Consider the following 14,195-nt stretch of genomic DNA (forward strand, 5'->3'; position numbering starts at 1 on the left):
GGCCAAGTCTGCTCCCACCACCCTGCTGTGCCTACTCAGATGGCTGACATCACTCCTTTCCCCACTTGCCACTGTCTCCCCTCCCATGCTCCCTGGGGAAGAGATAAGGGAGCTGAAGAAGGGGTTACAGCCTCAGGGACAGGACACAGAGCTCAGCAGGAAGTGATGGTTCAGTCTTGGGATGGAGGGCCAGTGCTTTTGAAAGGACTTCCCTGACAGGCCCTGGTCATAAGCAGAGGCCGGGGGGCCCAGAGAAGTTGAATGTTGCCCAAGGACACACAGCTCAGTGGGGGTTCACCTTCCCAGCTCAGCTCCCCCAAATGCCTGGTGTCCTGACTCCAAGCAGGGAGGAAAAAACCCTTTCCTGGCCACTGAGGGACTAGTTCTGGGAGCATCTTCACCCCCATCCGGTGTGGGAATGTGAAAGTGTGAGTTGCCCTACTGTGTCTGACTCTTTGCAACTCCATGGAAACTGCCAGGCTCCTCTGTCCATGGAATTCACCAGACAAGAATACTGGAGTGGGTAGCCATTCCCTTCTCCAAGGGATCTTCCTGACCCAGGGTTGAACACAGGTCTTCTGCATCACAGGCAGATTCTTTATCATCTGAGCCACCAGAGAAGCCCTAGGAGGCTGGATTCAACTCCTTCAGGCAACTGGGAGCCTCCCAGCCGCCTAGAAACCATCCCACAGCCTCCTCTGGGCCCAGAGCACCTGCTCTCTGCCTGTTTCCTGGGGCAGGAGGGGTGGTCCCTTGTCCTCTCCTTTGGAACCCCGATCCCGGCCCTGGCAGCTGTGTGGGGGCCCCAGCAAGAGCTGTCCCTGCTCCTTTCTTCGGGCAAGTCTCTCTCCTTCTGGGATCACTTCCTTGCCGAGAGTTGAGGTGGGTAGTCAGTGGCACATCCTCACCACTTCTTTGTCCTAACAGCTGGCTAACATTACATCTCCATGTCCTTCCTCAGGGATGTGTTTGGTCCCAGCCGCCCAAGGTGGTAGGTACGGACGAGACCCTGTGAAGTGATTTGAGGAGCCCTCCGGCCTCTTCTGGATCGAGACCCTGGGCTCTGTGGCTGGGAAGATGGGATGTTGGGGGTATCTATAGACTTCATGGGGCTTTTGTTGGAGACATCTTATTTTTTTCAGCTGTACCTTGCAGCATGTAGGATTTTAGTTCCCCGACCAGGGTTTGAACCTGTGTCCCCTGTAGTAGAAGCATGGAGTCTTAACTAATGGGCAACCAGGGAAGTTCCAACGCTTTTTGAATCTGTACTATGTCCAGCCAGGGTGGGGTGTGTGCTCCACCCACTTTCAACTCCTCCCGAAATGGCTGGGCCTTTCTGAAGGAATGCTGCCAAGGGGGACTCAGGTGGCTGTTGAAACCCCCAGTCTTTGTCTCCCTCATCTCCTGGCTTTGGCCCTTCTACCTCCTTACTATCAAGTGCCCAGGCCTCTGAGTCAGGCAGGGACCCTCTCTGTCCTGTGTCCCCTCTGCCCAGCATAGGCTCTCTACCGGGCAGACAGTCTGCCAGCGTACAATTAAAGAACCAGCTATCCCCAACCCAGACTGGCACCTGTGGCCCCAGCCTGGACCTGCCAGAAGTCTCCGAGGCTGTGGGCTGGGACGGCAGGACTGGAGCAGGCCCGGGCACCCTCTCCACAGCCCATTGCCCAATGCTTCCGCCCCCACCACCCGCACAGCCTGGGCCCTGGGGCCTTGGCTTACCACAGGGGCTGGGACCAACCCTAGACAGAGCCCCAAAGACTCAGAGCGGCCACCAGGGCTGGGTGGGAGGAGATCAGTCAGCCACTGGGTGGTGGGGGTGGCCCTGGGAGCCCGTATCATCCTGTTTCAAGTCAGGAGCACCCTAGTGGGGGAGAAGGAGGTGGCATGCGGCCCCAGACAGTTGGCTCAGCCCCAGCTCTGGAGCTCAGGTGATGACTGGGAGCAGCCCCTCCCTCCTGCAGTGGGAGAGGAACACCCCCGGCCCTCAGGCCCCTCCCTCTCTTCCTGGGGCGATGGGGCAGGAGTGTCTGTGGAGCCCAGGAGCCAGCCCAGCTGGGAAAAGATAAAAAGCCCACCAGTGGCCCAGCAGCTCACTGTGCCCCCTCCCAGCTCTCCTGTCTGATCTGGCCCCGCTGCAGCGATGAGATCCTCCGTGTCTCGGCAGACATACTCCACCAAAGGGGCCTTCAGCTCCAGCTCAGCCAGTGGTGCGGGTGGTTCCCGGGCCCGCACCAGCTTCAGTTCGGTGACTGTGTCCCGGAACAGTGGCAGTGGCGGGGGGCCCCGCTGTGGCCCCAGCATGGGTGGCTTTGGGAGCCGGAGCCTCTATAACTTGGGGGGCAGCAAGAGCATCTCGGTCAGCATGGCTGGAGGGGCCTCGGCAGGGCGGGTGCTCGGAGGCTTTGGCCTTGGCGGTGGGGCCTACATGGGCCTGGGGGCTGGCAGGCCGATGCTGGGGCCCGTCTGTCCTCCTGGTGGCATCCAGCAGGTCACCGTCAACCAAAGCCTGTTGACCCCCCTCCACGTGGAGATCGACCCGGAGATCCAGCGGGTGCGCACGGAGGAGCGGGAGCAGATCAAGACCCTCAATAACAAGTTTGCCTCGTTCATCGACAAGGTGGGCCCAGGTGGAAGGAGGCAGGAAGGGGCTGAGGAGTGCAAGCTGGGCCCCTGAGAGAGGGTGGGCAGGGCGGAGGCTGTTGCAACCCATGTGCACTGGGGCGGGGATGGATGGAGTGACTTTTGAAGCCCTTCTGGGATGCCTGGACCTGAGTGGCTGGATGGTCTTTAGTTGCAAGTGATGATGACTCTCGAGTTGCACTCACGAGGCCTTTTGGCCCAGCCCAGCTTGATGGTGTTGCAGTCATCATTAATGGGGCTACACAGCAGCCTTATTGTACAATTCAATAGTGGATTGTCCTCATTATTCCTCTTAGTGGGGTGGCCCTTCCTGCTTCCTGTCATTTTTTTAACTGGGAAAATTGGCCTGAGTGTCAAGTCCCCAAGAACCCCATATTGCCTGTTCTGTTAGTTTTGGAGGAGTTCTAAGGACAAAAACGTTATCAGGACACAGTGCAGCGGTGGGGAGTTCCAGAGGAAGTCTCCTTTTGGCTTCTCCAATTCTTCCTTTCTGTTCCACCCAAGAAGCTCAGGGTGGGGTGGACGTGAGTTCACTGGTCACAGGCCGCCATGACTCAGGAATATGCAGTTTGACCTGCCTCAGATCAGGGGTATCCTGACCCCTTCTCTGGCCCCCAGGCCAACAAGGCAAGCTCCTGTGCTAATGTCTGGCATTTCCAGGCCCACTTGGCCGCATAGTCTACCACTCCCCCAAGGCCCCCAGGCAGTGGGCCCATGATGAGGAGAATCCTGGTGGATGACCATACCTTGGTTCAGTGATCTGTGGGTTTCCAAAGGACCCTGATGCCCCCTTTCCCATCTGATACCCACAGTGTTTCATGAGAAGCCAGTCTGGCTGACAGTGTGTCTATTTTTAAAAAGAGAAATCTGAGGTCTGGAGAGACGAAGTGATTTGCCCAGGATCACCTGGAGGCAGTGGGGGGCCCGGGACTCAAGTTCATGGCTTTAAGAGGTCACTGCTCCTGGCAGGTACACCTGCTGCATGGTGCCCTGGGGCCACGGACCCATGGGCCTGGGGTGCTGTGGAGGTGGGATCCGGAGAGGCCAGATGGCAAAGGATGAAGCAAGCTGTTTCGCCCAACCCCTCACCGTCTCCCCGAGTGACTTTTGGTTCTTCTGTGGGACTGTCCCAGAGGTCAAAGAAGCAAACCCTCTCAGGCTCTCAGAATCACGGCCTAGGACCTGGGGGCCTGACAGTTTGTCAGTGTCTGGTGTCTTAGAAGCCTGGTTGGGCAGAGAATCCCCCTGGGGGCTCTCACCATGAGCACACTTCTAAGTCTATAGAGATAGGGCTGGACATTCGTATTTTAAAAACTTAAAAAATGTCAAGTTTTCAGAAAAGATTCAATGATAGTACAATATATTCCTATATTTCTTTTCACCCAGGTTTACCAGTTTTTAGCATTTTGTCACTTTTGCTTTCTTTTTCCCTCCTTGGAGGTATATTTGTATATATCCATATGTACATATATATCCACACATATACTATAGATGTATCTGCATTTAAAAGTTTTGATCTTAATGCAGAATTAGGGTTCAGAAACATTGATTTAGTGTGATTTACCCAGGATACATGAGAAGAGGAGACCCAGGGAGAAGTGACTTGATTGTCACCAACCAGTAAATGGCCGAATTGGACCTTTTATGTTCATTAACCCTTTAGAGTCCTTGTCATTGGATCGAACTGTCTTTTTCAGCAAAGATGGTTCCCTCAGGAACTCCTCCCCAAAGCAAGGCATAGACCCTGCACTGCCCCATGGTGTGTCCTGGTCAGGATGGATGGTGACAATGAGCCTGGTCTTGGTTCCTTCTGGGGCTGGGGGAGGCCCCAGCCCACCCTTCTTGTTCTGGCTCAGGTGCGGTTCCTGGAGCAGCAGAACAAGGTGCTGGAGACCAAGTGGGCGTTGCTGCAAGAGCAGGGTCAGAAATCAGGCGTCACCAGGAACAATCTGGAGCCCCTCTTCGAGAGCTTCATCAACAACCTGCGGGGGAAGCTGGACAACCTCCAGAGCGAGCGGGGGAGGCTGGACTCAGAGTTGAGGAATGTGCAAGATCTTGCTGAGGACTTCAAGACCAAGTGAGGCGGGCTGGACCAACTGTGGCCACGTGTGGACGGGGAGGGGCAGCATGGGGAATCTCCCTGGAGAGGGCCACCCCATTCCTGGGTCCTAGGACCCAGCTGGGTGGGTGCTCAGACAGAGCTGTTTCCCATGGGGACTCAGGCTCTGGACCCATGGCCTCCTGGAGGGCTGTCACAGTGTGTCGTAATTTTACAAACTATTATAAGATAGGGAGAAAAGTGTAATGAGCCTTTGTAGTCTCATTACCCAGCTTTTATAATTATAACTCACAGCCAATCTTGTTTTGTCTATACCCCTACTCACTCCCTTTCCCTCTTCCCTTATTGTCTTGAAGCAAATCTCATTCATCCAAGTCATTTCACTCACAAGCATTTTTACTGGATGTATTCATAGGTTCATCTGTGTAACTTGACTTCATAATATATAAACACAATGCCATAAGGACACCTAAATCTTTCAAAACAGTAATCCTCAGTATCATCAACCATCTAATCAATGATTGAATTTGCCCTTGTTCCATTAGCGTCATAAATTTTAAAAATACAGTTTATTTGAATCAAGATGCAAATAATGTACTACGTAAATTCACATATTATGACTGGTTGAGCTGTATATTTATGAGTTTAAGGTATAAACTTTCATAACTTTCCCCACTGCTTGACACTGGCAATTTAAAAATCTTAAAAGTCTCAGTGAAAGCAACTGGACAGAAGTTGGCGTTTTCAATGACATCCTGTTGTAGAAGGTGAATGCAGAGGTTAGCCACTGTTGACACGTCTTTACCTGTTCCCATAAAGCTTCCCAAGAGCTCTGATTCAAAGAGATGGCCGCTCTCAGTTGCCATATTATTGCACAAATACTGTGTTCAGTTTCTCAAAAAGGGTGGGTGGATTATTTACAGACTGTATCCCAGTTTCTCCATTGGTTGGCTGCATTACAGAACTGCTCCCCAAAGGTGTTTTTGGCCTTTGTGGGACCCATTAGGGACTCCTTAAAGCCAACTAGGTTCAGTGTCTTAAAAGGTGAACTGGGCTGAGTCTTCCTTGTGTAACAGGTATGAGGATGAAATCAACAAGCGCACTGCGGCAGAGAATGAGTTTGTGGTCCTCAAGAAGGTGAGCAGGGTGGCGGGGAGTGGGGGCAGGTGGTCTTTATCTGCCAGGGTGCTGGGCTGACTTGGAGAGGGGCAAGAGTCCTGGCGGCTGAGCCCACTGCCCTCCTCTCTCTCTCCCCAGGATGTAGATGCCTCATACATGGGCCGAATGGATCTGCATGGCACGGTGGATCGCCTGGTGGAGGAGATGGACTTCCTGAGGCATCTCTATGAAGAGGTGAGATAGCCAATGGACAGGGATACTTACATTCTGATACAGTTTTGGGGATTCCTCCTGGAAGTCTGATCAGAATTCAGTAGCGCAACTTCACTGATAGAATATAGCATCTGGACACTTAATCAATACTAGCATCCATGTCTTATGTGCTTATGATGGGCCAGGAACTGGGCTAAGTTTTTTATATAATCCTCTCAACAACTCTGTAATATAGGTACTGTTATTGTCTCCATTTTATAGTCTTGGACTCTGAGGCTCTGAGTAAGTTGTCCATGCTCTCATAGCTAGCTAGAGGCAGTTGTGGAGTTAAAACTTCGTCCTTGGACTGTTTGTTATACTGTGTTCTTTATTGCCCAGTTTGTAACAGAGCAAAGGATGGAGGATTTCAGATGGGTAGAGAGTGGGGATTGAAATTCCAAGTTAGGGCAGGAGGTGAGGAGTGGGTAGCAGGTAAACTGCAGAATTTAGGAGGGATTCCAGGAAACAAAGGGGCTTTGAAGACTAAGGTGAAAGCATTTCCAAAGACGATGTCTTCCAAAAAAAAAAAAAAAAAAAAGAGTCTTGGTCAAATACATCCATGGGATCTTTCGTGGTTTGGTAATACAGGCATAAAAGAAAATCTATTTGGCTTGACTTTTCCTTAGGGGTGTCTTCTTGGCTCCATGCCTTTCACACACAGTTTAGAGTTCATTCTAGAGGCTCATGGGAGATTTATGTCAAGTTTAACTTGGAGAAGTCTAAATGTCTCCCCTTCGAAAACGAGGATATTTCCATGTCTCAGGTTCTGGAATCTCTTCTACCGTATTTCTCACGGATCTCCAGGGGTATTTGTTTCCCTAGCCATGGCCATGAGGTCCTAGGATTTGTTCCCCTGGCCTGGACCACTGATGTTGTCAGCAAGGCCAAGGCCTTTCCTACTCTCGGTATCTGTCTTGGCTTCCATTTCTTCCCAAGCATCCTGCCCTTTTCAGTTTACTGACTGTTTCCCTTGATAGGAAAGAGCAAACGATGTAGGAGTAGAGTTGTTGGCTTTGCCTGGTTGTCTGTAGGGTTAGCCCAATGCTGCCTTCTTGTTCTTCTTGCCTAGAGCTTATCTAAAGGCCGCTATCCATTGACCTTTGCATTTCCTTGAGGATGAACTCCCCATGTTCATCCTTGGCTGTGCTGCTCTCCTTCAAACATCTCTGTGTGTCCTTCAGGATGAGCTTGCTGGGGAGTGTTCTGTGTCATACTGCTGATTTCTTAGGTGTCTCCCTAGCTTTTTCTTTACTGGGATCATTGATGGTCATTCACCATCTGGGATTTCCTCATTCCCTTCTCTTAGGATGGTCTCTCTTTTAGGACAGGTCAAGGGTGCCCAGGCCCTTTTCTCTCAATGGGAAGGAATTGGCTTTCCTAGTGTCTTAAAAGCTTTCCTTTCCTCTGCGGTTCCCTGTCCACTTGCTGCATATTGCTGAGTGCCTTCTGCACAGCTATGGCCGGACAGTCTGCCTCTGCAGGCTTCCATATCATATGCTGGGAGCCATGTTGGGACAGGTGAGCTGCATGGGACAGGCTGTGGCTGGCTCTTCCTGGGAGGGCTGGGAGAGTTTCAGAGGAGACAGCAGTTTGGATTTTGAAGGAAGGACGGGATTTGTAAAGAAGGGGCAAGTAGAATCTGCCAACTGGGGCCCCAGCCTGCACCATGATACTGAGGTGCCAAAGAGCAGTGTGTTTGGGGAGCAGCCGGTGAACCAGGCATCAAGTGTGTGGGAGAACGAGGTGAGGAGGTGAGCAAGGAAGGCGAGCTGACCAAGTGACCAAGCCAGGGCCACTTCCGGTGGCTCCTGGGGAGGTAAGAGTGAAGACCAGAGCAGTTGTTCCCTTGCTTGCATACCAGCTGTGATGGCTAACACAGCACTCAGTAATCGATTTTATGGCCTGGTTTTGGTGAAGCTAGATCTTAAGGAAATTCAGAAGGCCAACCACCAATCCCTGGCATGTCATACAGGGCAGAAGTTACTTGTGGCTTCCCTCTGGCCTGGGGGGGGGGTGTCCCTGTGGGATCCAGCCCTTGCTTCGATGCCATCACTTCATCTCTCTGGCTCCTTTCCCCATGCATAGATAAAAAGCTCACACCTTAACGCCACAGAGTTCTTCTCTCTCCACTTGCATTCGCTCTTTCTTTGGAAAGCCTGCCCTTTTTATCCTCTAGTCCTAGCAAGAACATCCTTATCCACTCTTGGTGCTGTTTGGTAGATAGTGTTTGCCTCTTGTCTGAAAAATTCCAGGTTAATTTTCCTCAGGACCACACTCTGGCATGGGGCTGTGGAGGGACCCTGAGCCAGGGACGGTGATGAGTGATGCTGCGAGATAATGCTGGCAACGCACGACTGCGACAATGATTTCATCTGTGGCACATGCTTCATGGGCATATTGACTGACCTTTGGAGAAGACTGGTCAAATAATGCATTTTACTGAGCACCCACCATGGGTCATGTATGAATCTGAATCCTCAGATCAACTACATTATGAAGGTATTATCATGACCATTTTACAGAAAAAGAGACTGAGGCCTTGTAAGGCTTAGTGAGGACCTCAGTACCACAGCTGGTGAATGTCAGACAGGCATTTGAACTTAGCTTTGTCTGTCTTCAAAGCTTGTGTCTTTTCTGCCTGGCCCCCACCTCCAACCCATTCCACCTTTTAAAAGCCAGTCTAATCTGACCATTTAAATCTATTTCTACACAGATATCAGTTTTGGCTTTGGTAGTCCTTTCTTTCTTATTTTTTAAATTGAAATATAGTTGATTTACAATATTGTGTTAGTTTCAGTTATACGGTGAGGCGATTTGATTATACACACACATGTATGTACATATATAGGCTTCCAGGTGACGCCAGTGGTAAAGAACCCACCACTAATGCAGGACACGCAGGTGACGTGGGTTCAATCCCTGGGTCGGGAAGATCCCCTGGAGGAGGAAATGGAAACCCACTCCAGTATTCTTGCCTGGAGAATCCCATGGACAGAGAGGCATGGTGGGTTATAGTCCATGGGGTCGCAAAGAGTTGGACACGACTGAAGAGACTTAGCCCAGCACAGCACAACCTCCTGTGGGCCAGCTGTGGCCCTGCCTGCCTCCCAGGGGTTCTGAGGATTAAAGGTGAGCCTGCTGGCTCAGGGCCTGGTAACAGCTAGAATGCACTCCTTCCTTCCTTAGGCTCTTGGAAGCCTGCAAATCCATACCAAGAAAGGGGTCTATTCAACTGGGAGCCCTGTTTCCAGCTGGAAAGACTGAAACTCTGCTGGCAACCATAGATTCCTTTTAGGGTGGATCCTGGAGGGGCGGGAGCACGTCCTTCTGATGCCAAAATCACTCCCCTACCCCTGCTCCCCTGGCCTGGGACAGGGGTGCTGGAGACAGCTACATCCGTTTCTGCAGGAGCTGAGCCAAGTGCAGACTCACGTGTCTGACACCAGTGTCATCCTCTCCATGGACAACAACCGCAACCTCGACCTGGACAGCATCATCGCTGAGGTGAAGGCCCAGTATGAGCAGATTGCCCAGAGGAGCAGGGCTGAGGCTGAGTCCTGGTACCAGACCAAGGTGAGAGAATGGCTGGCTCAGGGGTGTGGGTTGGGCCTGCACCCAGACCTTTCCCCTTGGTGAGGTGCCTGGGCCCCTGGACTCCTCGGAGGTTGCGGCCAGACACATCCAGCCTACTCATCCAGCCGTGAGGGTGGGTCCAGGGGCCAGTTACCCAGGTGGGCCTGGAATGATTTGACAGCTCACTGCCATTTCTTTGGTCTCTAGTATGAGGAACTGCAGGTGACCGCTGGGAAGCATGGGGACAACCTGAGGGACACCAAGAATGAAATCGCTGAGCTCACCCGCACTGTGCAGAGGCTGCAGGGGGAGGCAGATGCAGTCAAGAAGCAGGTGAGCCTCTGGTGGGGGCCTGAGGGTCAGGCCTGGGTGTTGGCAGAGATGTGCTCAAGGGTAAGGACTGTTCTTCTCCCCATGGATGGGATACGCTGGAAACAAATGCTGGAACAATAAGATCAAGAAGCTCCTCTTACAGGAGAGGAAACTGAGGCTCAGAGAGGGACAGGGACTTGCCCAAGATCACACAGCATATTGGTGGTAGAGTAGCCCCCTCCAAGAAGCTTGATCCTATCTCCAAAAGGTCAGAGCAGGAGTCTGAGCATTCAAGAGTCCAGGTCACAGTTGCTAACTCCATCTAAGGCATGGGCTCCTCCAAAGAGCAGAGCGAAGCATTTGGTTAATGGTGAGCTTGTATGATTTGTTTTATCTCTTTTGTGGCACTGGGGTGCGTTGCAGCAGGAAGGTTTTTTTTTTTTTTTTTTTTTTTTTTTAAGATTTCTTTCATTCTTTTGTTGTTTGACTGTGGTGGGTCTTTGTTGCTGCATTCGGGCTTTCTCTAGTTGTAGAGAGCAGGGACTACTCTTCATTGCGGTGCACGGGCTTCTCATTGCGGTGGCTTCTCTTGTGAAACATGGGTTCTAGAGTGCTCGGACTCGGTAACTGTGGCACATGGGCTTAGCTGTTCCTCAGCACGTGCGATTTTCCCAGACTGGGGATCAAACCCATGTCCTCTGCATTGCAAGGCAGACTCTTAACCACTGAACCACCAGGAAAGCCCCCAGGAGGGCCTTAAGATTAGACTTCAGTAAGAACTTTCCCAGTTTGGGCTACATGACCTTGTTCGTATAGTATCACCTCCTCTCTTAGAGGGATGTTTCTCTTTTCCTTTCTTCTCAGTTGGGGCGGCAGTCAGGGGAGCTGGGGATGGTGATGTCTAGTTTAAGGGCAGAGAGATGGATGCAATGACCCTGGAGGGTGTGCCCAATACCTCTCATGCCCTCGGCAGTGCCAGCAGCTGCAGACTGCCATCATGGATGCAGAACAGCATGGGGAGCTGGCATTAAAAGATGCTCAGAAGAAACTTGGGGACCTGGATGCTGCCCTGTATCAGGCCAAGGAAGACCTGGCCCGGCTGCTGCGTGACTACCAGGCGCTCATGAACGTCAAGCTGGCCCTGGATGTGGAAATCGCTACCTACCGCAAGCTGCTGGAGAGTGAGGAGGGCAGGTGGGTGCCCCCCCACCCCGTTCCCCATCCTGATTCTGAGGTCTTCCGGCTCTGCCCTGTGGGAGATCCCATGTAGTTGGTTCTTGTGTCAGGGGAGGAGGGTAAGGGAGCAACCGTGGAGCTGGGCTCGTAGCTCGTCACCTGAGACTCTCCTGCTTGTGTTCAGGGCCTCGCTGTGTGTCTCCCTGGCTGGCACTACCATCAGTAATCCTCATGGTGTCTGGCAGGCCAACAGGGGACAGGGTTTTCTTTTCCAACACCAGATTCTGACCCTGGCAGAAGCTTCGAAAACAAATTCATCATCTCTGTTCTTGTGGAGGGCATGAGATGCAGAGAAAGTCACCTTAGCCAGGAAACGGGCAGCTCTGTTGTGGAGTGGGTTTTGTTTCCCATCCCATTGGAGCAGGGGCTGCTGCTTATGGTCCAAGTGTGGAGGGAGGAGAGGGCAGAAGAAGGATGGAGCTGCCTGGCCTACTGAATCTCTGCTTTCTCTGCTACACTGGCTTTAGGACCTGGCAGAAGGGTGCCAGGGCAGCCCTGGGCCAAGCTTTGGTGCCCTGGTTTTGTCATGTGGCTCCGGCTCCTGAGAGTCTCAAGGCCCACTGAGTTGATTTATTGTAAAGACAATGAGAGGGAGAGACAGGGTTTTTACTTGGGCTCCTGGGACCACTGATCCTTCACCTGGCCTGTCTGTTTCCCCCAGGATGTCTGGAGAATGTCCCAGTGCCGTCAGCATTTGTGAGTATTTTGCCGCCCCGGCCCCGGCCCCAGTCCTCTGCTCAGTCCATTCAATCTGTCCTTGAGCCCTGGAGACAGGTTCGGGGGGTCCCAGAGAATGAGCCCCCTGCCCCCGGTTTCCCAGGGCACCACTGTCTGAGTTCATTCCGGTCACTCATTGATGTCAGGAAGCCCTAGATCCTCTCCTGACACAGCTGCCCCGCCTCACCCAGACCCTTTCTCTTGCAGCGGTGATAGGCAACTCCACCACTGTATGCGGAGGCGGTGTGGCTGGCTTCGGGGGTGGCATCACCCTGGGTGGGGGTGGGGGGGCCAGCAAGGGCAGATTCAGCACCAGTGCAGGCTACAGCACTGTCAAGGGAGGGCCTGTCTCTGGGGGCACCTCCATCCTGCGGAAGACCACCACGGTCAAGACGTCCAGCCGGAGGTATTAGCTGCTGTCTTGCAAGCTGGGGCCCCTGCACTTCTCTCCCCGCTCCCCATCCTCAGGAGCAGGAATAGCCCCAGGACCACTGACCCAGGGTACAGGCATGCCAGACTGCGCATGGGATCTGCATTTTGGGAAGGGCTCAAATCTACCCAGATTTCCTCCTTGGTTCTGTAACAGGATGGGAGGGGTGGTTAAGGCCACCAGTTTGCGGATGTGTTTAGATGATTTGGGGACGATATTTTGACCACGGAGAGGAGGTTGGATTTCCCCAGGCCATTTCAGCTTCTCTCACCTCTGCTGCTCGTCTGCTCTGGGCTCAGGTCAGGCTGAGGGAGGATAAAGTCAGAAGTGGTCTCCCGTCTCCCACCAGGCCACCCCCTCCCTGAATCTACCTACATTCCCCTCCCCTGTCTGTGCTGTGATGTATCTCAATAAATGGCAATTGCAGCTAGCTGTCTGGGGCTTGTCTGTTCTGCCCAGAAAACAGAAACTGTCAACTGATTAACTCAGTGATGGTTAGGCAGCAACAACCGCATGCTCACAATATCTCAATCTTACTAAGAGCACATTAGTTCAGTACCATCACCACTGTAGGCTTTGGCTCTTACTCTCCTCCTGGAGAAAGTTGGAGGGACTATGTAAGTAGCTCCCAGCAGGACCCAGCTCCCAGCAGCTGTCTATTGCCCAGCCCCTCCCCTAATGCTACTGTGCCCCCTGCCAACTCTCAGGGCAGGCAGCATGTGTTCAGTGGAGAGGTCTTGGGCTTCACAATAGGTTTAAATCCCGACTCTACGACTTACTAGCTGACCTTGGGCAAATTACTTAGCCTCTTTGGGCCTCACTTTCCTCCTTTGTAAGGGGACAACAGAGGGTGAGACAGAGGATGGTTGGAGGGCATCACCGACTCGATGGACATGAGTTTGAGAAAGCTCTGGGAGTTGGTGATGGACAGGGAAGCCTGGTGTGTTGCAGTCCATGGGGTCTTAGAGTCGGACATGACTGAGCGACTGAACTTCCTCCTTTGTTAAAACGGGTGTGATGGAAACGTGTGTAAAGCATCTGGCTTAGAAGAGCCTTGGCAGGAACTACTTCCCTTACGTCTGGCTTCTGGTCCCCAGCTCATCATCTTGGAGTGAGATGATTTCTCTTTCAGCCCTCACATCCAGTCATCCATAAAACCCCGCATGTTCCTGCCAATAAGAGAATGTATATTCTTCTCAAGTGCACATGGAGCACTTTCTGGGATAAATCCTGTGTTAGGCCACAAAATAAATCTTGGAAGGCAGCTATGCTCACCGCTATATCACCGATGCTGCACATAAAACAAGTCTTGGCAAATTTAAAAGTCTTAAATAATATAGAGCGTCTTTGCTGACCACAATAGTATGAAACTGGAAACCAATAACAGAAGGAAAAGTGGAAAATTCATGAATACATGGCAATTAAACAGTACACTCCAAACAACTCCAATAACCAACAGATCAAAGAAGAAATTTTAAAATGGAAATAAAAAGATATCTGGAGACAAATGAAAATGGAAACACAACACACCAAAACTTATGAGAGGCAGCAAGAGCAGTTCTAAGAGGGAAATTGATAGCTATAAACACAGGTATTGAGAAAATAGAAAGAACCCAAATAAACATCTTAACTTTACACCTCAGGGAACTGGGAAAAGAACAGAGTGAGTCCAAATTTAGAAGAAAGGAGGAAATAATAAAGATTAGAGCAGAAGTAAATTAAATAGGAAACAGGAAAATAGTGGAAAAGACAAAACCCCCTAAGTGTTGGATTTTTGAAAAGGTAAACAAAATTGACAACCTTTAGCTAGACTAACCAAGGGAGAAAGAGACGGCCCGAATCAATGAAATTATT

The 14,195-nt window shown here is 51.6% G+C and overlaps 1 protein-coding gene across 1 annotated transcript; it reads left to right on the forward strand.

Moving 5' to 3' along the window:
* Positions 2,051 to 12,771, forward strand: KRT79 (keratin 79). Its single transcript, XM_013963776.2, has 9 exons — positions 2,051 to 2,620; positions 4,500 to 4,720; positions 5,779 to 5,839; positions 5,960 to 6,055; positions 9,482 to 9,646; positions 9,854 to 9,979; positions 10,932 to 11,152; positions 11,856 to 11,890; positions 12,119 to 12,771. Exons 1-9 carry the CDS (start codon positions 2,144 to 2,146, stop codon positions 12,322 to 12,324), a joined length of 1,608 nt encoding a protein of 535 aa, XP_013819230.2. The 5' UTR covers positions 2,051 to 2,143; the 3' UTR covers positions 12,325 to 12,771.

The sequence above is a fragment of the Capra hircus genome, chromosome 5 (assembly GCF_001704415.2).
Source record: "Capra hircus breed San Clemente chromosome 5, ASM170441v1, whole genome shotgun sequence".
NCBI lineage: Eukaryota > Metazoa > Chordata > Mammalia > Artiodactyla > Bovidae > Capra > Capra hircus.

What these genes read in the sequence shown, in the direction of transcription:
- KRT79 (XM_013963776.2), top strand. Translation starts at nt 2,144, where the DNA reads ATGAGATCCTCCGTGTCTCGGCAGACATACTCCACCAAAGGGGCCTTC. An exon ending in TTGCCTCGTTCATCGACAAG is followed by an intron (nt 2,621 to 4,499) that starts GTGGGCCCAGGT and finishes GTTCTGGCTCAG; the next exon opens with GTGCGGTTCCTGGAGCAGCA. An exon ending in AGTCCTGGTACCAGACCAAG is followed by an intron (nt 9,647 to 9,853) that starts GTGAGAGAATGG and finishes TTTGGTCTCTAG; the next exon opens with TATGAGGAACTGCAGGTGAC.